At 54.0% G+C, this 24,223-nt stretch overlaps 2 protein-coding genes across 7 annotated transcripts in view; one reads left to right on the forward strand and one right to left on the reverse strand.

The window, feature by feature from the left end:
• Nucleotides 1-468: 468 nt before the first annotated feature.
• TPBGL (trophoblast glycoprotein like) lies at nt 469-3,962 on the forward strand. The gene has a single exon (XM_067750360.1). The coding sequence runs from the start codon at nt 1,269-1,271 to the stop codon at nt 2,439-2,441; it is 1,173 nt and encodes a 390-aa protein (XP_067606461.1). The 5' UTR covers nt 469-1,268; the 3' UTR covers nt 2,442-3,962.
• A 9,817-nt stretch (nt 3,963-13,779) lies between these two features.
• ARRB1 (arrestin beta 1) overlaps nt 13,780-24,223 on the reverse strand; it is a 77,942-nt gene continuing 67,498 nt past the window's right edge. For 4 of the 6 annotated variants that reach the window (XM_067750363.1, XM_067750364.1, XM_067750362.1 and 1 more), the window contains 3 exons: nt 22,220-22,290; nt 21,390-21,441; nt 13,780-20,045 (listed from right to left, as the gene is read on the reverse strand). In XM_067750363.1, coding sequence (XP_067606464.1) covers nt 19,934-20,045; nt 21,390-21,441; nt 22,220-22,290 — 235 coding nt within the window. In that variant the 3' untranslated portion in view covers nt 13,780-19,933. Of the gene's footprint in view, nt 20,046-20,065; nt 21,238-21,389; nt 21,442-22,219; nt 22,291-24,223 lie in introns of those variants that run through there. The other 2 variants (XM_067750366.1, XM_067750365.1) reach the window with 1 other exon arrangement.

Raw genomic sequence — 24,223 nt, forward strand, 5'->3', positions numbered from 1 at the left:
GAAAAAAAAAAAAAAAAAATCCAGAACAAAACAAACCTATAAACAGCTCAGCCCTGGCCCCTTCTGAGACCCCCACTCCCTGCTGCAAAATCTGCTCCCGGTCTCAGAAACCCTCCTAACCCAGTCAACATTTACAGGTGAGGTACCCTGGAGGGGAGGAGGGGCAGCTGATGGTATCCAACAACCCTAAGGTCCTGAGACCCAGAACAGCCTAGCGGGGGTACCAAGGTGCTGGGGCAGGGAGGGGACAGCAAAGAGCTGAATCACCACACCCACTGGGTCCCCGCGCCTAGGAGAGTGCTTGGGGGAAGAGTCCAGCCTGGTGAAGGAAATCAGATGGAAGAACTCCCGGCAGAGCAGCCAGTGACTTGGGGGGAGGAGGGGTGGAAGGAGGAGCGGATGTCGCTGACTTCCTCGGGGTGGATGGGGTGGGGTGGAGAAGACGTTGGTCTCCCGGGACTCGCAGGGTTGTTGACCGAGCCAGGCCTGATGTAACTGGGGTGGCAGAGGAGGGGGCTGAGGCTGGGGATTTCCCTCACTCCTAGCACAGCCCTCTCCTTGATCTCAAGGATAAGGTAGAGGCTGAAAAATGAGGAACTTTCCCAGCCCACCCCTCATCCCTGCCTGCGCTGGTAGGAGGAGCCCTAAAGTCCTTCCCCCAAATTCTCGGCCGGCCGGTGATGCTGACCCACCTGCCTGCTCTCCCTAGCCCGGCCCCACCCCACCCCACACATCCCAGTGAGGGAGGGGGAAGGTACCAGCCTAAGCGCGGGGGCTAGGGAGGAGATGAGGGGGAAATAAGTCAGAACCTCGGAAAGCCAAACTTCTCAGCAGTCCGGGAGCCCAGAGGGGGGAAGAGAAAGAGCAGCAGCCGAAAGCCCTGGTTCTCGGGAGCCTCCCACCCCGCCTCTCCGCAAGGAGGGCGCGGAGACACCGCCGGGGGCGGAGGAGGAGGCCGGGAGGCGGGGAGGGGGGAGGCAAACCCTGCCCACTCGGCTCCGAGCCCAGAACGGCCGCAGAAGTCGGAGGCCGGTGCGCAGGGCGAAGAGGGCACCGGGGGCGGGGGGCTCCGCTCCCCGCCTGACCCCTCTCGCCCCAGCCAGGAAAGTGAAGGCTCCTCGGACTATAGAGCCAGCGGAAGAACAGACTACAACCGCCGGGCGCTCCCGATCGAAGACTTGCCCCACCCGCCCCCCTCCCCGCCCCACGGGGCTCCGAACTCACTGGTGAGCGCGGCGGCCCGGGCGCTGGATGCGGGGGCAGCCGTGATGGCCCCGCGCGCGGGACAGCCGGAGCACAGGGGACCGCTGCTGCCGGGGCTGCTGCTCCTGGCGGCGGCGCTGAGCCGACCCGCCGCACCCTGTCCCTTCCAGTGCTACTGCTTCGGCGGCCCTAAGCTGATGTTGCGCTGCGCGTCGGGCGCCGAGCTCCGGCAGCCCCCGCGGGACGTGCCACCCGACGCGCGCAATCTCACCATCGTGGGCGCCAACCTGACTGTGCTGCGCGCGGCCGCCTTCGCCGGCGGGGACGCGGACGGGGAGGAGGCGGAGGCGGCGGGTGGCGTGCGCCTGCCGCTCCTGACCGCTCTGCGCCTCACGCACAACAACATCGAGATGGTGGAGGACGGCGCCTTCGACGGGCTGCCCAGCCTGGCGGCGCTCGACCTGAGCCACAACCCGCTGCGCGCTCTGGGCGGCGACGCCTTCCGCGGGCTGCCCGCGCTGCGCTCCCTGCAGCTCAACCACGCGCTGGCGCGGGGCGGCCCCGCGCTGCTGGCCGCGCTGGACGCCGCGCTCGCCCCGCTCGACGAGCTGCGCCTCCTGGGCCTGTCGGGCAACGCGCTTAGCCACCTGCCGTCCGCCGCGCTGCGCCGGCCGCGCCTGGAGCAGCTGGACGCGCGCCTCAACGCGCTGGCCGGCCTGGGCCCCGACGAGCTGCGCGCGCTAGAGCGCGATGGCGGCCTCCCCGCGCCGCGCCTGCTACTCGCCGACAACCCCCTGCGTTGCGGCTGCGCTGCGCGCTCCCTGCTGGCCTGGATGCGCAACGCCACGGAGCGCGTACCCGACGCGCGGCGCCTGCGCTGCGCCTCCCCGCGGGCGCTGTACGACCGGCCTTTCCTGGACCTGGACGAGGCGGGGCTGCGCTGCGCCGAAGGCGACGCCGACGGTCGCGGGGGAGAAGTGGAACTTGCCGGCCCGGAGCTGGAAGCCTCCTACGTCTTCTTCGGGCTGGTTCTGGCGCTCATCGGCCTCATCTTCCTAATGGTGCTCTACCTAAACCGCCGTGGCATCCAGCGCTGGATGCGCAACTTGCGCGAGGCGTGCCGGGACCAGATGGAGGGCTACCACTACCGCTACGAGCAGGACGCAGACCCGCGCCGCGCGCCCGCCTCGGCCGCCCCCGCCGGTTCTGGGGCCACTTCCCCCGGTTCGGGCCTCTGAGCTTCGCTTGTTGGGACTTGGGGGCTACCCCTGATGACCTGTCCCGAGGCCGTGGGTATGAGACACCCGCGAACTTGGGGCTTTGAGACCTACGCCTGACCGATCTGAGACCTTTGGATTATGGCATCTCCCCCACCTGGAGGCCCCAAGCTCTACCCCCCTCCCCAGCCTCTGAGAGCTGTCACCATCAAAGATCCAGAGACACTCTCTTCTGATTCCAGAAACCCCATCCACCCATCCCAAGCTCTGACAGCCCTCCTGAACCACCAGAAGCCCCCTCCCCCTTTCAGCACTCACCCAGAGACCCTGTCCTTCAATCCGAAGGCCCTGGGACTGCTTCCACTACCCTGTGCTTTGAACCCAGACCTCTCAGCAGGAAACATCCCCCTAGACTACACTCCAGCTTGCAGCCCTCAGCTCCCTTCGAGGGCTCAGGGACCCTCACATCCCATTCTGGTCTCAGAAGCACAGCAACCCCACCAGAAGGTTTCTGTGGACTTTGAGCCTTTCTTCTCGTTTGGGAGCTCTTAACTCTCCATCCTGCATAGAACCTACATCCTGGGAGTCTGAGGGTTGGGCACCCTCCCCCAATCTGAGGATGTATTTCATACCACCCACCACCCCAGCTCTTGCTCAGGCCCCTCCCTTCCTTGGCCCAGGCTTGGGGTTCAGCTCTTCTCTATCTCTCCCATCCGAGGGACAGGCACACCCCTTTATAGCCTTAGCGTGGAGCTGATCCTCAGCCTTTCCCACTTTTGGCTCTGATACCCTAATACTCAGTCCTTGTCCCCAATCTCAAACTCTCAGCTCTTCACCCCGATCTGAGTTTCTTCCCCCTGCCCAAGTCTTAGGCTCTCAATTCCTCCTACATCCGTCGCTTCCACTCAGTACCCACACAGCCACTCACTGGCTCAGGGTCCAGTGAGGAATCCATCCCTGGGATATGCCCAGCCCCCTTTCCTCTTAAGGATGAGCTCTCTAGCCCTGCAAAACAGGCGCAGATGTGAAGCACCCCGCAGCCATACTAGCAGATCCCCATGGGAGATCCTGGAGGAGAGAGTCCTGGGGGTGCAAAGTAGATGGTCTGGCCTCACAACCAGGGTCACCCGACCATTGTGCCACAGAGAGGGGTGGGGGAGGGGCTCTGAAGGGCTGGGAGCTGCTGGCCACATTCTCTTTCCCACCCATGTGACTCTTCTCCCTTGGAGAGTCCTCTCTGCCACCTCCCCACCGCTGTCCCCCCGTATGCCTTCTGGAAGAGGAAGGGAAAAGCCCTCCGGTCCAGGGTCAGAGCCTCAGCGCCCTGCCTTCTTCATGGTCCCAAAGCACAACTGGTGAGTGGGAGGGGCCGCCTCTCCCTGACTCCCAGCCCCTGGGTCAGGCAGAATGGCTGGCCTGTGCTGCCTCTGCACGCAGGAAGTCACCCTCCTTCAACATATTGCCTGAGGCCTGCCTTCCCACCCCACCCTGGAAATCTGGATCTCCCTTGGGCAGTTTTCTATAAAGTCTGCAATAATCTCAGATACTCTGCTCTTGTAAACGGTGCCATGTCATTCCTGCTGACCTTCGGTCATTAAAGGGGGTGGGAGGGGACACTTAGAGCAGTTTAGACCTTCCTGAGGTGAAGCAGGGACTCTTGATGTCTTCTCCCGGACTGTGGGAGAAGAAAAGGGCTCTGACTGTACCTAGTAAGCTTGAGGCTAGACACATGGAGGGACTTCCCACTGGCATGGCATTGCTCCAAACCAGTTCGCTTTTTATGCTGAGACAGTGTTATCCGCAGCCAGGGTAGGGTCCTGCACTTTCTCTACATCCTCTTACCCTTCGGTTCCTCATCACTGCGGTGGGGTGGAGGGTCACGGGGGAGATGTAGTTGGACTGACAGACACTAGCATCAGATGAGGCTATCAGGGAACAAATCCAGCTGCAGACAATCAGAGGTAGTTAATTCAGACAGAAAAGAGGAGGAATCATTATTTGCTGCTTTGACATCGTCCCCTCTGTTGAACTACCTGGTACTCCCTTATGTCCTGTGTCACGCCACGCTCTCCTGGCTAGAGGGTTAAGACCTGCACCTTGGATATGTGAGAGGCTGAGAAGAGAGGTGGCCTAGCAGTGGGGGACGTGGATAAAATAGCCCCTTGAGATATGTGGAACAAGGAGACGGGTGGGTTCTGGGCCAGTAGGGCCAGGATAAGAGGCTGTCTCCTACCTCAAGGTCCCCAGGCTGGATTATTTTACATTCAGGGTCTCAGAGCCCTAGAACCACATGGCAGAAGCCTAGAATTCTGGCATTTTAGAATCTTAGGGTTGTGTAATTCTAGAATTTTTTTTTTTTTTTTGGTACGTGGGCCTCTCACTGTTGTAGCCCCTCCCGTTGTGGAGCACAGGCTCCGGACGTGCAGGCTCAGCAGCCATGGCTCACGGGCCCAGCCGCTCCGCGGCATGTGGGATCTTCCCGGACCAGGGCACGAACCCGTGTCCCCTGCATCGGCAGGCGGACTCTCAACCACTACGCCACCGGGGAAGCCCTAATTCTAGAATTTGTGTCTTCTAAACATTGAAAGGGACCTCAGAGGTAACGTGGGAAGGCTCATAAACTGTATAAGTGAGGAGCACCCTCTCTCGACGAGCTTACTCCCTCCCCTCCTGGGAGCATCCCTTCGGTGCGGTGCCGGAGAAATCTGCCTGGGACTCCCTGACAGTCCCAACTCTGCGCTGAGGCCAGGAGCACACCTCACCCCAGGACAGCTCTTCACAGAGTGGTTGGCAGGGCACGAGCCTCCTCATCTTCTCCCAGCAAATTCCCTACCCCTTCTCCCGGTCATTCCTCATGAGAAGGGGTTAAATTCTCTTGAAGCATTCCCATCCATCAGTGACCTTCAAAGGGTGCTTTGCCAGTCCCGTAGGGGGAAATGGTGATGTTCTCTCTAACACAGGTTAGAGAACTGTGTCTCTAACAGGTCACCCTGCCCACCACCCCACCCCACCCCCTGCCCCCGCCGCCCAATTCCAAAGACGTAATGTAATGTAGCCTAAGACTACATTAGGTCCTGGCAAATAAAACATGCTGCTAGCTGTGGTACACTGTCAGCAAAAATCTTTGAGGGTTTTAGACGAGAGCTGATGCTAAGCTAAATATCAAACCAATAGTTGTCAAAAATAAACTAATTGAGTACCTAATGTATGCCAATTGACATTTAACCTTAGTGCCATTCACTGACTCCCATTAAATGTTGTCTCTGAGCAGCTTCCCTTCTTGTAGCCTGTCAGTGGCCTTTGGCTTTATGGAACTATCAGCAGGGCCCCAGGGCCCCAGCCTCCTCTGCAAATCCAGCCATTTTCTTAGTCTCTACTAAATACAACTTTGTCAGTCCTAGAAAAGCTAATGACCCAGAGGAGAAATTCTATTCAATCAAGTTCTAGAGAAAAGAAGTCCCAGGAAACCATGAGAACTCAGAGTAAGGGCCCCTGTACCCAGCCTAGGGAAATTTCTTAAAGTCACATTTGAACAGTGTTTTGAGGGATGAGTAGGAGTTGCAGAACAGAGAAAGATCAGAAGTATCAGCTTGTACAAAGGCCTAGGTGCAGGAAGATCTGTTAGTCTGATAATTCAAGAAGACCATTAATGGCTGGGGGCAGCTAGGATGATGTGTGTGGGTAAGATGGTTCTGCGTTCCCTTCATTCTCCACTGGGAGGAACTAGAGGGACTTCCGCCCTCAGAGAAGTCAGGGAAGTGGGGAGGTGTGCTATGTGGGCCAGGAGAACTGCGTGGTGCTCTTACTTGTTCCTTCCTTCTGCCCATCCTTTTTGTGCCAGGCCTTATGCTGGGCACAGGAGACAGAGAGAGGAGTCAGCTAAGCCGTGCCCATGGGAAGCCAGAGGGGCAGGGGGGTAAGGGAAGGGGCCACAAAGAGGTCTTGCAGGAAAAGGTGAGATGGAGGGGTCTGGCTGGCCCTCCCTTGACACCCTAACGTCACCCACTCACTGCAGACCCTCTTTCAGCAGTGCCAGGGACTCACCGAATGGTTAACCTCCCCCTCTAATCAGATGCTGTGAATGCTGCTGGAAGTTTGAGGTGGGCAGGTGACTGCAGGGGCCAAGTGCCAGGGGGGAAGCTCCATCCAGGATGTGCCCTTAAAGAGCAGGTGGGCTAGAGAGCAGGTAGAGGAGAGAGAAAACGTGTGTGACTGTCAGAAGTGTGAAACACATCAAGGCAGCTCTGCACCGAGAAACACGTCAGACTTCCTGGGCTTCTGTGACCCTGTAAATACTGAAATTTCCTCTCAAACACAAAGGGGAGCCACGATCACCATCTCCTTGAGAAGCCTTTTACTTCTGCGACCCCTTTCCTACCCAGGCCCCTCAGGTCTGGGGTGGGAATAAATGAGGGCCCAGCTGGAGTCCAGAGGACTGGGTTTCAGTCTGAGCTCAGCATGACTAGCCACGTCGCCTGGACCCCAGTCAGTCAGAAGCATTGGTTAGGCCCTACTGTGTGCTGTGTGCTGGGGATTCAGCAGTGAACACAGCAGGGCTGGCTCGTGCCTTTCTGGTTCAGTCCGACCCCGACTGTGGACACCCCCTGCCCCTCCCTGGCTCCAGGTTCCTTCTGTCAGGCCAGGGCTGGACTTGTGACCTCCAGAGGCACTCCCTGCTCTCACTGAAGTCCATCTCCTTCTTCATTAAGTCTCTGCCTGGCAGACTCATGGCCCTAATTTACCGGCATGGCCTTTCCCGGACTGGGAGAAGTTACAGGGGCAGTTAATATTCCTGTGGTAATGAACTTGGCTGCCTTCAGAGTCCCCGTCTTTGCCCCCTACCCCTCCCTCTCCACCTCCACCCTCTTCCCTCAGCCCTGCCTCACAGCGATTTGCCCGGGGATGGCCAGTCCCATGGAGACCCCCTCAACTAACCCTTCAGTGTACTAGTGGGGAAGTTGCGGCCCAGCGAGTGCAGGAGCCCATCCAGGTCACACAGGGTGTCAGGAGCAGAGCAGACCCAGAGCTCAGGGTGCCCCCTGGGGCCATCCCTGCCCTGCTCTGGGTCTGAGTATCTGGCAGTGCTGCCCCATCTCCAAACTCTGTATCTCCACCCCTGTGGTCATTGCCTCCTGCGGCCAGGCCTGTGGTGCCCTGGAGATGAGCAAAAAGCCAGCAAGGAAAGGGTGGAGAGCTCTCTTCAGCCTCCATCAGCAGCTTCCAGGAGGCCTCAGAAACCTGCCCCAGCCTCTTGCAGGCAGACACTCTGATGGGGGCTCCTTCTCAAGGGAAGGGGCATCTCTACCCTCTCCGAGAGGAGAAAGGGGCTTGTTCTGGACCCGCAGGCTCTGAGGTCCCCCTGCATGAAACTTATCCTTCCTGAGCCTCTCCTCTCTGCCGAGCACCTGCTGAGATGGACCATACCCGGCTCCTGTGCTCAGTAAATATGGGGTCACTGTGATAATGGAGGCATGGGGGCCCCAAACTAAGGTGACCATCCAAACTAGGAAACTTTGGAGAGTGAAAGGGACCTCTATTAATAATTACACTGGGGGGGCTTCCCTGGTGGCGCAGTGGTTGAGAGTCCGCCTGCCGATGCAGGGGACATGGGTTCGTGCCCCGGTCTGGGAAGATCCCACATGCCGCGGAGCGGCTGGGCCCGTGAGCCATGGCCGCTGAGCCTGCACGTCCGGAGCCTGTGCTCCGCAACGGGAGAGGCCACAACAGTGAGAGGCCCGAATACCGCAAAAAAAAAAAATAATAATAATAATTACACTGGGACAAGAATAAACTAGGACTGTACCAGGCTGTTGGGCCCTGGGCTACAATGACTTTTGACAAGAATTGGAGGGGAAAAGAAAAAGTGCCAGACTGCTAGACTAGCTAGTCTGCCAGCTCTGGATAACTGATACACCCCCTGTCCTTGCCCCTGTCCTCCAGCCATGCTAAACAACTTCCTGAATGCTACTCTCTAGCCGCACCAGACTACTCAGAGTTTAGTAACAGAGCCCAGCTAGCTATTCCAGGCCCCATACCTTGCTCACACAGTACCCTCGGCCTGGGATGCCTTACCCCCAACAGAGAGCAGCAGGACAGCTCAATGGTCCCCTCTGCTTTCCTGAGCTCACCCTCTTCCTCCTGTCTCTGGACCCCCCCAGACCTTCATTTGGACTGATTTGTTTTCTGGCCCATTGTCTGCACCAGACCAGACACTCCCTGCAGGGGCTGGGCCCAGTTCCCTTTTGGGCGCCTGACCCTGGCGCACAGAGATTTCTGAGCACTGCACCCCACAGAAGACCAAAGCGCAGAGGAAGAGGCATCACGCAGGGCTCGCTCTGGCCTCCCTCTGCTGTATGTCTGATGCCCACTCCCTTTAAGTCCCACAACCTCTCACCTTGTTGAACTGAGGCTGCAGTTATAGAAGATGCCTGCATGGTCAGCTCCTTGTTACTATTCAATAAAGTGAGAGAACAGAAAGAAAATGCAGCTTTAGAACATGTAATCATGTAAAACATAATTTAGCTTTAGCTTTTAGACTTTGACTTTTTAATACAATTATAGCTTTCTGGCCCTCCATTTGGGATTCTTGTCCAGCGTCCTATCTGGGCAACATCTGCCACTGACAGCCTGTCTCAGCCTTGGTTCCTTGACCCAGGGAGCTATAGTGACATCTATTGGCCAATTTGTGAGAGTGGCCGCAGTTTTAACTTTTTTTCCGTACATGCGCCATCTGCTGGTGAACATGGGAATGTTCCTTCTTTCATTTAGTCAAATCCATTCAGCAAATATTTTATAAAGTGCCTACTATGCGCCAAGCACTATGCTAGGAAGAAGCTGGCAGTTGTTCTAGGCACTTTACATATATTAACCGATTTTAGCCTGATGACAATTCTATGAAGTAGGTGTTACTATTCCTACTTTACAAATGAACAAACTAAGACAAAGATGAATAATTTGCTCACTGCTAATAAAGGGGTCAAGTTGGGGTTAGAACTCAGAGCCCATGTGCTTGCACCAAGAACAAGTAAATAAACAAGTAAGATACCTCTTATGAGGGAAATAAGCAGAGTGTTGTAAGAGTGATGGGAAAGGTTGTCCTTTGAATGGGGTAGTCAGGCAGGCTCCTCTGAGAAGGTGGCTTACCCTGAACAATGGGAAGGAAGGAGCTCTGCAAACTGCCTAGGAAAGATCAATCCAGGCAGAAGAAACAGCGAGTGCAAAGGTTCTGAGACTGAATATTCAAATATTGAGTGGGAGGCCAGTTATGACCATTCTACCCCTAAATACCTCTCCAATCGGTCCTTCTTCTGCTTCCCCACCTGGCCCCAACCTCTACATCTCTCAGCTGGATCCCTGTCCCAGCTTCCTTCTTGATCCCTTTGCCGCCAGCCTTCCCCTCTGGTCCATCCTCTGCAATGCAGCCAGAGTGATCCTAAAAGTGCATGAAGCTGATGCATCTCACTGCCCTGCTTAAAACCTGTCCCACCCTATTCTGGATAAAAAGCTCTTTGGACAGATTATCTTTAACCTTCCTCCCCATGGCTATTGTCTGCTCCCATCTCCTGTTAGCTCTTCTGGTTCCCTTCATTCTAGCCAAACCGAAGTCCTTACAATTCCTTGAAGGTCCCAGGTTGTCTCACCACCTGGGGCTTCCCGTGGGCCACCCCTTCTATCTGGAATGCCCATAGCCTCCCCTCACCTGCTTAACTGCTTCTCATCCTTCAAAACTCAGTTGAAGCAATTCCCTTTCTAGGAAGCTTGCCTTATTTCCTATCCCACCCACCCCTCTTTAGTGCTCCCATGGCACGCCATGAGTATGTGTCAGCCCCCATCTCCAATATCCCTCAACATCAAGTCCAAATCTTTTTCGTCATGCCTTACATTCCTGTGAATTCGTGAATCCCTTGAAGGAAGGGATTGTCTTATTAATCTTTGTGTCTTCAAGGTCCAGCATAAGCCCCAGCAAATGGTACATGCCCAGTAAATAGTTTGCGGTTTGTGAGCTATAGATTGTTTAGTTTCTTTTTTTTTTTTTTGCTTTTTATTGAGATACATATTTGCAAAGAGTAAAAACCCACTCTTTTTTGGCATACAGTTTATTTTGACAATCAAGATATGGAACAGTTCCATCACCCCCCAAAATACCTCCTGCTGCCCCTTTGTAGCCAACCCTTCCTCAACTCCAGCCACTGGCAACTAGTGGACTGTTTTCCATCCCCATAGTTTTGCCTTTTCCAGAATGTCCTATAAATAGATGCATACATATTTATCCTTTTAAGTCTAGCTTCTTTCACTTAGCATGATGCGTTTGAGATTCATCCTTGTTGTTGTACCACTAGTTTGTTCATTTTTATTGCTGAGTAGTATCCCATTGTATGGCTGTACAAGAGTTTATCCATTCACTCTAGTTGAAGAGCATTTGGGTTGTTTGCAGTTTTTGAGTTACGAATGCATCCATTATTAACGTTCATATACAGGTTTTTGTGGGGACATAACTTTTCATTTATTTTGGGAGTGGAACTTCTAAGTCTTATAGTAAGTATCTTTAAACTTATAAGAAACTCTGCCAAACTGTTTTCCAAAGTGTCTGTACCATTTGGTATGCCCACCAGCCACGTATGCGTTCCAGTTCCTCCACACCCTCGCCAGCACTATTTATTGGGAAGAATAATTGGATAGCCTTTGCACCTTTTTGGAAAATCAGTTGATATATACAGGTCTATTTCTGGATTCTGGAGTTCATTCCATTGATATAGGTGTCTATTCTTTCACCACTACCACACTGTCTTCATTACTGTAACTTCATAGTAAGTCTTGAGATCAGTTAGTAGGCAACTCCAATGTTGTTCTTCCTTTTAAAAATTGCTTGGCTATTCTAGTTCCTTTACCTTTCCATATAATGTTTAGGATCAGCTTGTCTACACATACAAAAGAAAAGAAAAAATCCCGCAGAGATCTTGATTTGGACTGCACTGAATCTATAGTTTGTAGAGAATTGACATCTTCTAATCCATATTGAATCCATATTCAACATTGAATCTTCCAATCCATGAACATAGTACATGTCTCAATTTGTTTAGGTCTTCTTTGATTTCTTTCATCAGTATTTTGTGCTTTAGAGATGTACATAGAGATTATGCACATATTTTCCTATTTATACCTAAGTATATTTCCATTTTGGTGCTATTGTAGGTGGTATTATCTTTTTATTTGGCATTGTCTTTTAAATTTCAAGATCCAGTTGTTTGATGTTACTCTACAGAAGTATAATTGATTTTTGTATACTGATCATGCATCCTCATTGATCATCCTCTTCTTCTGGTTTTTGTATGTTGAGTTATTTTAGATTGTATCCTGGACACTGTGAATGTTATGTTGTGTAGACTCTAGGTCCTGTTATAATCCTTATTATTATTTTTTTTGGTACGCGGGCCTCTCACTGTTGTGGCCTCTCCCGTTGCGGAGCACAGGCTCCAGACGCGCAGGCTCAGTGGCCATGGCTCACGGGCCCAGCCGCTCCGCGGCATGTGGGATCCTCCCGGACCGGGGCACGAACCCGTGTCCCCTGCATCGGCAGGCAGACTCTCAACCACTGCGCCACCATGGAAGCCCCGTTATAATCCTTGATAGAACGTTGATTTTGTAGTTGTTGTTGTCTTTGTTTCAAGAGGTTATCAGCTGATTTAGTTTCAGACCCAATTTGTCTGTTGGCCTGTGGGTGGTTCTAATCGCAGCACAAATCCACAAGAGAAAGGAGAAATAAAAGGGAAATCTACCCCATGCAGGTTACTTCTCCAAATTTTTACTCCCAGGACCATTTGCCTGCTTTTGTTTAATTTTCAGAGTCATTAGGTAGTTGTGTTTTGTATTTTTGTCCAGGGTTTTTATGTAATCAGTAGGAGAGATAGGCTGTAGTGGACTTACTCTGTTTTGGCCAGAATTTGAAACTCCTACACAATTTATTTTGATTTGCTGAAAATTTTAAAAGCTAAGATAAATGAAGTCTCAGAACACCACGAAGACAGTGACAGGAGAAAAGCTCAAAGCTAAGAGGTAACTGCAAAGACCTCTTCCATGTTTAGAGCCTTGTTTAGGTGTCAGGGTACTCCTTCTAAATTGTGGTATCCAGGCCAATAGGATTATTTCTGGTTTTTGGATGAGAAGATTAAGGAAGAGCTGTTGACTTGCCTACTTGGTCTCAGATCTAATCCCCTGACCTTCTCCTGCTCTGTATTGCAGGGCATTGACCATTGCAAACTACATTCCCCAAGATTCCTTGAAAATTAACTTTTAATTCGAGTCTGCCATTAGGAGGGCAGAAGGAAAGGAGAAATCAGAGTATTTCCCCCACCCTCTTGCTTTGGGCAGCATCCCAGGAACAGAGGCTTTTCTTCTATGGTCTGGATTCTTCAGCTACTCTCTCCCTCAACAGCCCTATTGGGCTTCCCTGGTCCTTAGCTCCGTAACACCACCTCTTCTCCCTTGTCCTTCCACCCTACAGATGGTGGTGACTTCCCATTGTACCTGGGTTGCCTTACATCCCATTTGCCCTTTCAACTCTTGCAACATTTCATAACCAGTTTCTTTGATTAAATTCCTGCTACTGATATACTGGCATAGGCTCCGTTTATCTGGACTTGGACTGATACAGTCCACGTGGGAGGGCAGAATCAAAGCTCTAGCTCATGTCTCCTGACTCAAATGTCAGTGTCTGCCCATTACCCTTCTCTGGCTGGGAGCATCAGAGGAAAGAGATCACCCTCTGGCCGACCAGGAGGGCAATGCACTGATCTAAGTTGCACATTATTCTACAGGAATGTAAAAAACAAAATGGTTTCACACATATGACCAATTTTCTAGGAAAGCCATCTTACATTCAGTAGCATCTTCCTTTCATGTTAATACGATACACTGTCATTTAGGACTCTGAATCTTCCTCACCTATATCCCCACTCCTCCCATGTGTTCTTTTGGAACAGGCAGTGGGTAAGTCATGGAAAACTGAAGTGACTTCGGGGAGACCCAGCAGAGCAGGAGATGAGAACTGAGTAAGAACCAGGGCTGGGACTGGGACAGGACTCCAGCTGAAGTGGTCAGTGGGGAGAAGATGGGATGGCTTCACCCCAGGAGCAAACCAGGGGTCATGGGACCCAGTGGTGTCTGAGAAGGATCAGAGGTTTGGCAACTTCCCCAGGCCCAAAGGCTGGTAAATGGCAGCGAGGGGAGGAGAAGGGGGTGAGCAGCCAGGTTGGAGTTGGGGCCACCACCTGACCCAGCTAGTCCAGGGCAGCAGGGACAGCTTCTGCTGGTCTATGTCCTGCCATGGGCTTATGAGACAGAAATAAAAGCACAGCCAGCATCTGTCATAAAAGACCTTTAATGGTCTCCTATTTATGGTTCTTTTTTTCATTAGAACGGTTAGAACTGTCCTGTTAGAGTTGAATAAACTGTAATAACTTATCTGACATAATAAGGAATGCCACAGGTACAACAGATAAACCTGGCAGGTGACCCAGGAATAAGGGTGTCACAAAAGAATCACTTAACAGAAGGGCCACAGACCTGGAGACCAGTCTCCACCACCTGTCACTCCTCACACCCAGGATCCACACACAGTACCAGGTTAAGTGCCGGCTCCCATTGGAAAGGAATGCGCAGCCCCCTCCCCCGACATCTGTGGCTAGACCCCAACACTGAGCAGAGACGTCCCAGGAAGACGGCCCATCCAACCATCATCCCCCGAGTGCTCCTGGATCTCCAGGGCAGGCCATGACCACACCCCGAATTTGTGAGCCCCCCTCCATACCCACCTCTCCCATGACCCTTGCAGTAATCCCTTTGAGCTGGGCAGAGCCGGGCACTATCTCCATCTTACACAAGGGGAAACGGAGGTCAGGTTCCCAAGGGCACACTCGGACTGAACACAGAATAGCATTGGGCGCTCTTTCTCCCATGCCACGTGGCTTGTTGTGCCCCGACTCTCACATTTCCACCTGGATGCCCTGGGTGGGGGCCGGGCAGGATGCTGTGCCCAGGGCTGGTCCAGGTCTCCCCGAAGTGCCCACCTCTTAGTCAGCCCCAGTGAGGGACCTGGGCAGAGGGGCAGACCAGCAGAAAGAGAATTTAGGGGACTGGAGGTAGGGAACTGGCCTCTCTTCAGACACCCGCCTGTTGCCCACACATTCAGTTGACCGCAGAGGTGGGCATGGAATCCTATGAGAATTGCTCGAGGGAAATTTGCTGCTTAAAGGGTCTCTGGAGGAATCCTGCCTTCATAGGAGGGACTTTTGTCATAAAGTCCTCCCTTGGCATTTCTTTTACTAAAGCTGGCTGTACATAAAGAGGAACCTAACTCTAGTTTCTCTTCCCACCACGCTGTCCCTCTGCCGTCTCATGGGCCTGGGCCGGGGGAGTGGGGTGTCACACTGGGGCACAGACACAAGTCCTGGGGTGGGGCTGGGCCTCTTTGCTTCCTCCATGGTCCCCCACAATGCCTGGGCCAATTTCAGGGCCAAGACCCATCCTCACAGCACCAGGCCCCCGCCCAAATGAAACCCAGGCTGGAGCTTCAGTGGGGGTGGGCTACAAAACCAAGTGTGTGTGTGTGTGCGTGAATAAGCAAATGCTTGGGCCTGGGTCTGGGACCCAAGTTCCAATAGGACGATACTTTGTATTGGAAGGCTAGAGTCATTCCAACAGGAAATGCAAGAATAGAAGCGGGCTTGCTGGTCTAAGATCAAACCTCAGAATGGTGGTTTGAAGAAGTTTTTCTTCAAAAGAAAGTTTAAAGGTGAAACCTCAATAGGCAAGACAGATAAAAGCAGAGTTGTTCTGGTGGAAGTGGGAATGGCGGGGAGGGCTGGAGACCTATCCTTGGCCTCCACCCCCATTCTCCCACCTTAGCAGCCCCTGACAAAGCTCTGTGACACACCAGGGGTTCCACAGCACCTGGTTTGAAAACCAGTGTGTCAGAGTCTACGGGTCCTGGGTCCTGGGGATCTGTGCTTTGACTTCCCTTTCGGGGTGAAGAGTTGGGAGAGAGTGATGGGGGAGGATACTCCCCCTTCAACGGGCCTCTCTTTGAAGCCACTGTGCAGTGAGCCTGCAGGGGAGTGGTAGAGGTGGGGATCCTGCCCCATGGGTAGGCCATTCCAGTCCAGGGAGCTGCCTGGGCCAGGAAAGCAAAATGCCAGGCCCAAGGCAGGCTTATGCACGAGTCGGGGGAGTCTGTTTTGGTCCTTGTTGACTTTAAAAACCAGAACAGGTATAGGCCTATGTCCATGAGACCCTATAAGAGTCCAAGATCGGGGCCTAATGCCTTCCTCTGGGATGGGTGGAGGATGTCCAGCCCCCAGTCGCTGGCAGGAGGGAAGCTGCCTTTGTGGGCTGCTGAAACCACCAGGGATGCGTCAGCTGGGGCTCAGGTCTCAGCGTAAGAGGCCTGGGTTTTCCCCAGACCCCAATCCCTCCCAAGTTTCACCAAGAAGCGACAACTGGCAGCTCTGGTTGGTCCTGGAGGGGGTCTTACACTTTGAAGGGAAGGGGCAGGCAACTTCTATTCCACTTCACCCTTGGGGTTCTCTAGTGGGGTAGTGGGGGGGTTAGCACCCCTGGGCCTGGGGGACGAGGCTGTCCCTAACCTGGGATCAGATCCAATGCTTCCTGGCCTCTGACACCAAGGTGTGCCCCCGCCCCCGCCCCCCCCCCCAATCACTGACACAATCCACGTCCAGTCTCTCTGTCTGGGTTGCTGGGACCACTGCCCGGAGACACGGCATTCCTGAATAGTATCTGAATTTCCCTCTCGGCTGGGTCACCAAAGCCAAACTGGCCTCGTCTCATCCTGGCTGACCTCTGCCTAAGTGACACGGGGGCAAGAGATGAAGATGGCTGGGAGGGCTCTGCCAGCGGCAAACGTCCTGTGTGACCCTGGGCTACCCCCCGGCAGTAGCAGGGCCACAGCCTGGGCAGCCGTATGCAACTTACAGAGCTGACTTGCATCTCCTCTGGGCCTCACAAGTTCCTCGAGTTGGGCGGGAAAGGGACGGCTGTCTCATTTTACAGTTAGGGAAACCAATCCCAAGAGGTTGAATGAGTTGCTCAAGCTCCTCAGCTGGGTGGTAACAGCCAACACGGAGCGGCATCGTGGACTCGCAGGCCAGGGTGCTCTTCACGGCACCACGTGGGACCAGCTTGTCAGCAACTCCCCCAGCTGAACCAAGACCCCAAGTGAGCCCACTCTCAGTTTGTCTGGGCTCTGAGACTGAGAAGGCCCGTGGAGTCCAGCCAAAGAACTCTGTCCTTATCTTCACGGGGACTGAACTCTTCTCTAGGTTGGAAGGCTGAGGAAGTCCAGCTGGCCGTCTGCCTGCAGACTTTCACCCCGAGCCGTGCTCTCCCTTCCTGCCCAGACTGCTATCTACATGCCACCCGCATGGCCCACTGCAAAGTCTCAGTGTGGAGAGGCAGGGTCAGCACAGGCTCCAAATGTGTGGACAGAGAGAGCCAGTACTGTGGGCTGGTGCCTGGAGCCCAGTGGGGCTCCCCCACCCCCAGTTTCACTCCAAGGGTTCCCCTGGACAGGCTGACTCCAGATGGAGAGGGGCCCTGCAGAGAAGAACTCAGTCATGCTTAGGGACTGCAGGAGAAGCGGGGTCTGGAACCAACCAGAAACTTGGCAAGATGATCTGTATGTTCTTTCTCTCAGGAAGAAGCCTGAGCGTCCCACTGGGCTGCAGTGCATGTCTGTGCAGGAGGGCGCCCAGCCCAGGGGCAAGTGGGGCTAAACTCCAGCCTGTGACCACTCAAGAAGCTGTGCATTCCAATGTGGGTGGAATCCACCTGGAAGGGACACCATTTCTAATTCATATCAAGGCACTATACAGACTAGCAGCGATCATGGAACCCTGAATGCAATGGCCCCCTCGCTACTTCCCGTAAAACTTTCCCTTGACCATGCGCTTCCTGAGGACAGGGGCTGGGACTGACCCAACTCTGTGTCTCCAGTGCTCAGCGCCAAGCGGAGAAGTTGTCAACCAAGGATGGTTAAGCCAATTTCAGATGAACTTGACCACTGCCCTTCTGCAACCCTGGGCCCAAAGAGTAAATAAAAGGCTAAATGGGCCCATGATGCTTCTTGCAGCTGGAGAAATTTCAGTTCAACACTGGGATAAATCCAATATGGTGAGTGTGATTTTGAGGTGGAAGGAGGTCAAGAAACCAGCCTGAAAAAGCTTTTGTGTGACCGGGTTAGGGATGGGGGAAGAGGTCTATTTGTAGGCAAGTGATCACCCCCAAATCCTAAAGGGTCTTATATCAGCCCCAAAGGTTCCAGAAGACAACCCTGAAGAGCATATGCTTGCCATGCATTGTTCCAAAAGCTCATTAACTCTCCAGCTGCCCAAATGAGGTACAGACTGCCCAGCAGGTTCTGGGAGGGGCTGGGTGCAGCTGGGACCCCAGAACTGGCCATGGGTGTGTGACTGCCCCAAGCTGACTTGGTTCTGACCTGGAGTAGGGGTCCCTAGGGTTGAGTCTTCATGAGATTCAGAAGGGAAGGGCGGGGGTACAGCGCCAGGCACGTGAACTGGGTAATTTCACCATGGAAAGTGGTTGCTCGGTCCACCCCAGGAGGGGCTGGACTGAAAAGGGTTGAGATGCAACTTGTACAATAAAATTTCGCCATCTCCCTTTTCACAAGTATGGGACAGGGATAGAAAGGAGCAAGAGATCCCCTTGCCCTGCGAATCAATATATTTGCTTGGGTATAAGGTAAACTTCAGGACATCCAAAGGGGGTGTGAAGTACTGGAGGGCTTATCACAAGCTCTTCCCCCACCCACCTCAGCAAATACAAGCTCTGTCCTTCTGTAACACTCGGGCCCTAGGGCCAAGCAGCTCATGCTAGCTATGGCCACAGCTTGACATCACACAACCCCTCAGGAGCCCAAGAAGGGCCTTTCTCAGGCCTGGAGTGGGTGTGGGGTGGTGGTGCTAGGTGATCTCCATGGCCCTGCCACCTCTGGGGTCCAATGAATCCTCGCTGGTAGCAGACAGATCAGAGTCAGTGGCTCTGGCTCCACCCACCAGACCAGAAGCTCTAGTGTTCACGAATTCTTGGAGGCAGAGCTGGGAGGGCCCTTTGTGATCATCTGGTCAAACCCCTTGGTTTTCTAGGTGAAGAACTGAGGCCCAGAGATGGAAAGGAACTTGCCCAAGGTCACAGAGTAAATGAGCAGTAAAGGTCAGACAAAAACAGATACCTTTTAACACTTTCTGCCTCATTGTCTGCCTGCCATGTTGCCCTGGAAATGCCCCATGTCCCAATCACACCAACACTAGCCAATGGGTACTGGGTACCCATGACACTGGGAACTACTGGGGCGGTCATCAATTCCCCAAGGAAACAAAGGAGTCCCCCCCTTCCTTTTAGGTGAGGGCATCCTGATGGACCCTGCCACCTTCTGGGGAAGGATCCTCTTTGACTGTGGGTACAGTGACCTCAGGTGCTCTCTCCTAGCCTGCAGGGGCAGCCCAGCCCGGCCCTGGAGAACTGCAAGGGCAGGAGGACACCGGTAGCCCTCACTTCCCACACCAGTAATCACTTCAAGGGTCACTGATCACTCTTAGGTCTACAAAGGAAGGGAGCTGGGCAGACTCTCATCTTCCCACCCCGCCCCCATCTCTCAGAGTCACCCTTCAGGAAACCTCCTCGGGACCTTGGTGCTTTCTGAAGACCCCTCCCTTCTCTCTCTCTTCCTCTGTGCATATTTGTAGATAGGACACACACACAAGATACAAGGCAGTTAGGTTATTACATCCTGACGATACTGAAATAGACTTGGGCTACTTCACACAACTTGCCTTAGACTAGGTAACTGCTGGTAAGAAAGTCAGTCCAGCTACTTTGCTCCATTCCTGGGGTCCACAAACCTTCACCAATGTCACTGTCAGTCACAGAGGGACATGGGGGGGGGATGGGGGAGGAAGGGGAGAGGTGTTTGGTGGGTCCAAACTGCGAAAAGAACTGCATGGAAAATCTATCCACCGGTCTGCCCCTCCCAGCCAGAGGTTGGCCTTCGAGTCGGTCATGTTTTAGCTGCCAGAACTGTGTTAATCACCTGGGAAGGTGGACATCCTGTCACGTGTCTTGAGCCCCCATCCCCGCCCCTCCAAGCCCTCATGCCCCATCTTCCCCTTTCTGCTCCCCATCCCAAGTCAAATTCCAAGACCAGAGCCATGTTGGCCTTTCTGGGGGTCAACAGGAAAAGAGCAGGGGATGGAGAGGTGACTGCAGTGAGAGTGGTGAGGGTGGTGCACGTGGCCCTGTTGGCATGGTGACGGGGCCAATCCTGAGGCCAGAGGTTCACCACCGTGACCTGAAAGACCACTGGGGCCCCCGGTAGAAGCTGGAAGAACAAAGGGGAGGGGGAACCAGGGCAGGAAGAAGACAAACAAGCATCCTAGTGCGTGAGAGCGGACCTGGAGCTGCCCGGAGGGAGGGCCGGCCCCAGTCTATCTGTCGTTGGGCTGTGGAGAGCCGGTACCATCCTCCTCTTCCTCTTTGTCATCCTTCATGCCTTTCAGTCTCTGGCGAGCAAAGTCCTCAAACACAATGTCGTCGTCGCTGGTGGGAAAGACAAGGAAAACGGGTGTGTTTGCAGGGCAGGGAGAGTAGGCTTATCCAGGGGCTGGAGAGCCTGCACAGCCAGGTGGGACCCAGAGGCTGGCCTCTGGGACTGGCCTCGGATAGAAAGGCCTGCCAGGCTGGCACATCTGGATGCCCATCAATGACAGTGGGACCAGCCAGTTGTGGAAATACCAGAGGGAGGCATGAGTTTGCCTAAGGGCTGGAAATTGACCTGGTTCTTGAGGAGTTGGGGTCAAGGGACACATAAAATTGGGAGGAGGGGTCAGTGTGGCTGGGTTAGGGCCAGAGGAGGAAGTTATTCCCACAGAGAGGCCAGGCCACCAGCAGTTTCACAGCATATTCTATTCTGAATCCCCCAAGAACAGGCCCAAGAAACCCCATTCAACCAGCCGAAGAAAGCACTCCTGTTTTCTGCACAGGAAGCAGTGGGCCTGGCTTGGAAGAGAAAATCCCTTTTTCCCAGGGAAGTGTCAGCTCACATTCTACCCTGAGGGATCTTGGATATGACAGGGTCTGTGGGGGGCAGGGAGGGGGGGTAGGCCAATCTAAATAGGGGGGCAGAGAAAATGTGGGTGGGAAAAGAGGGTGCCTGAGGGGGTTTCAGGGCTAAGGGCTGCTTCTAAGAACAGTAAGTTCCCTTCTACTATAAGACATGTCCACATAGGCCCACCCAAGACCCCAGCCCCACAGAATTCAGCCAGCCGCATGGGGTGTCCTCATGGGGTGACTTAAGACCCCATATCCCAAATATCTCCTGGGGGACAAAGGAAGTGTAGATTTGGAGCTGGAGCGAGAAAGCTGCTTGGCCCTGGAGGTATTTCCTGATGTTCGCCCAGGTCCTCCCCCTCTGGCCACTGTCCGGTGACACGACAGCCTTCGACCGCAGGGGAATCCACATTGGTCCTCGGGAGTCAGAAGCAACAAGATCCCCAGAAACTTCCCCTCCCTACGGCCTGATTCCACTGGTTGGGTGAAGGCCAGGCAAGAGAGCCCCAGCCCAGGGCCACAAACCAGCCCTGTGACAGCCGAGCAGGTGCTGTGGATGGACGAACGGACTGACGGACTGACGGACGTGCAAGGACGAGGGAGGAAGACAGACCCCACCAAGGCAGGAGGAAGAGGAACAGGCACCGAGGGTCCTTCAAGTCACATGCAGGCAAGCGGGTTGCTGAAGAGGCGAGCAGAGGCAGCTCTCAGCAGACGGGTTAGACCAGCTGCTCCTCAGGGTGTTAATTAGCATAAATGCAAATAACCAGGTAGCCCCGCCCACCTCCCAAGGCCCGCCCCCCCCAATATGTCTGCAGGCAGGGTTTGGCTTACGTGGTGTCAAGTTCTATGAGATTGGTATCTACTGGAGCCTCGTTCTCTGGAACTAAACACAGGGCAGACGAGCGCCCATGGGTTATTGGTGAGTGGGCAAGTGGGCAGGTGGGCACAGGTCCCCACCCTGGGACAACCAAGCTAAGATGGGGAGGGAAAGGAGGAAGGGGAGTGGAGAAGGGAGGGCTGGTCCCTGGTCTTGGTAACACCTCGAATAACCTTAAATGCAGGGAGGAGGGTCCAGGGAGGGCCAGGGAGGCCCACAGCAGGCCCAGGAGAACAGAAAAATCTCTGGACCCTGCTCCTTTTGGCACTTCTCCAGCACGACTTAGATTCATTTGTCGCATGCAGGACTGTCACTAACTCTAATACAACCATTTATTCACATTTTCACATCTCTGAACTTGGGGTATGTTTACAATCAATGGCATTTCAAAGTTTAATTGTGGGAACACTTTTCTTTCTTTGTGGTACATACTACAATGTTTCTTTCAACCGAAACAGTCTTAGGTTTAATCCGGTATCACTTGGAAAAATTATGGGGATGGTGTGTCCAGGGATCATCTTATCCATGCAGCCCCTTCCGCTATGCCTGGATGCCAGACAAGGGCTCCAAGCATGGCCTGTGCAGCTCCCACCACCACCCCCAGCCCAGAGAGAACAGAGCCAGACCTCTCTATCTCCTGAGGAGTCAGATGCAAATAGGAGTGTGGGCCTCACAAAAGATCCCATGAGCTGGGGAAAAGGCGTGACCCTGGGCTGAAGGCTGACCCAGAGGTAGGTGGGGTGATAGGGATACCCCATCCCAGTGACCCACAGATTCTGCTCACCTTCCCGATGCGGGGGTTCCTCTTTGGGCTTGGGGTGCATTAGGGTGAAGGGCAGCTCCACAGCCACGTCACTGAAAGAGACCCAGACCAGTTGAGCCTTGAATCCAGTCCCAGGCTGTGAGTCTCAATGCCCTGTCACTTTGAGGACTGGGGAGGGTTTTACGGTAGCTGTGGGCCAAGAGGCAGGAAATCTGGCCCCAAGACCCAGTTCCACCACTCTCTGAGCATCAGTCTATCTGGGAGTTGAACTGGGAGATTTCTTCTCCTGGCTCCAAAAAACATGGAAACTTCCCCTTTCCTGAGAAGGATCCCTGGATTCCCACGAGCTGGGAGGAGGCACAGGGGTGGGAAAAGGGTTGCCCAGGGCAGTGAGTGTGCATCTTGCTCGCTGAGTGGCTCCAGAGGTGCCCTGAGTCCCTGCTGGCCTCAAATGGCCACAGCCAGCCCAGCCTCCCCTGACACTGCCCTTCCCAACTTCCTGGTTGGAACTCCTCCCACCCTCACTCTGTCTTATCTCCCAACATCTCCAGGGGGCTCCTGTGAAAGTGCTCAGGTGGCCCTAGCCCCCTGCAATCTAGATGATGCACTGCTGAGGTCGGCTTAATCAAATTCAAGCTAGATGGGACCCAGGCCCCAGCACCGTCTACATTGTGCACAGAGCCTTGAAGCCGTGTGGGGATAGAAGGATGGGAGCGGTGCTGCTACTGGCTAACGTTTCTGACTGGGCCTTCTCTCCCCTTAGCCCTGGTGGACAGAATAATAACAAGAGCAGACACTCATATGGTACTGACTCTGTGCCAAGGAGGAGTTTACTTTTTTTTTTTTCCGCCTTGCTGCTCAGCTTGCAGGATCTTAGTTCCTTGACCAGGGATCAAACCTGTGCTCCCTGCAGTGGAAGCGCAGAGTCCTAACCACTGGACTGCCAGGGCATTCCGCCAAGGAGTAGTCTAGAGTCACTCATTTAACCTTCACAACAACAATGTACAGGCTGGGAAATTGAGACCAAGGAGAAAACGCAGCATATCCAAGGCCGTACAGCTCTTAAAAGAAAGTGACAGGGCTTCCTTGGTGGCACAGTGGTTAAGAATCCGCCTGCCAATGCAGGGGACACGGTTCAAGCCCTGGTCTGGGAAGATCCCACATGCCGCGGAACAACTAAGCCCGTGCGCCACAACTACTGAGCCTGTGCTCTAGAGCCCGTGAGCCACAACTACTGAGCCCGAGTGCCACAACTACTGAAGCCTGCGCGCCTAGAGCCCGTGCTCTGCAACAAGAGAAGCCAGCCAATGAGAAGCCCGCGCACCGCAACGAAGAGTGGCCCCCGCTCGCCGCAACTAGAGAAAAGCCCGCGAGCAGCAACAAAGACCCAACGCAGCCCAAAATTAAATTAATTAATTAAATTAAAGAAAGAAAGAAATTTAAAAAAAAAAAAAGAAAGTTACAGACTGAGGATTCTGACTCCCTAATTCACACCCTTAACCCTGTGTGATAACATCTCAGAATTGAGAAGGTGATTCCACCCACCCTCTTTCTCCACTCCAGACAAAAGCAGCCCTGAAAGCTCCTCCACTCCACTTAGGTGGTATCACCCTACAAGGCCCTGTCAACTGTGAGCGCCTACAGGCACATCATCTTACTGACTTTGCTGCCAGGGGCCGGTTGAGAGGAGGATGGGGCAGGGGACGGAGGGGTCAGGGGTATAAACTACACAACCTGAAAGGGCTGTTCCACCAGCCCCACCACTCACTGAGGAACACTTCACATCTTTTTTTTTTTTGGTACGCGGGCCTCTCACTGCTGTGGCCTCTCCCATTGCAGAGCACAGGTTCTGGACGCGCAGGCTCAGCGGCCATGGCTCACGGGCCCAGCCGCTCCGCGACATGTGGGATCTTCCCGGACCGGGGCACAAACCCGTGTCCCCTGCCTCGGCAGGTGGACTCTCAACCACTGCGCCACCAGGGAAGCCCCAACACTTCACATCTTTAAGTCTCACTGAGCTTATCT

This window comes from Pseudorca crassidens, chromosome 9 (assembly GCF_039906515.1).
Source record: "Pseudorca crassidens isolate mPseCra1 chromosome 9, mPseCra1.hap1, whole genome shotgun sequence".
In the NCBI taxonomy this organism is placed as follows: domain Eukaryota; kingdom Metazoa; phylum Chordata; class Mammalia; order Artiodactyla; family Delphinidae; genus Pseudorca; species Pseudorca crassidens.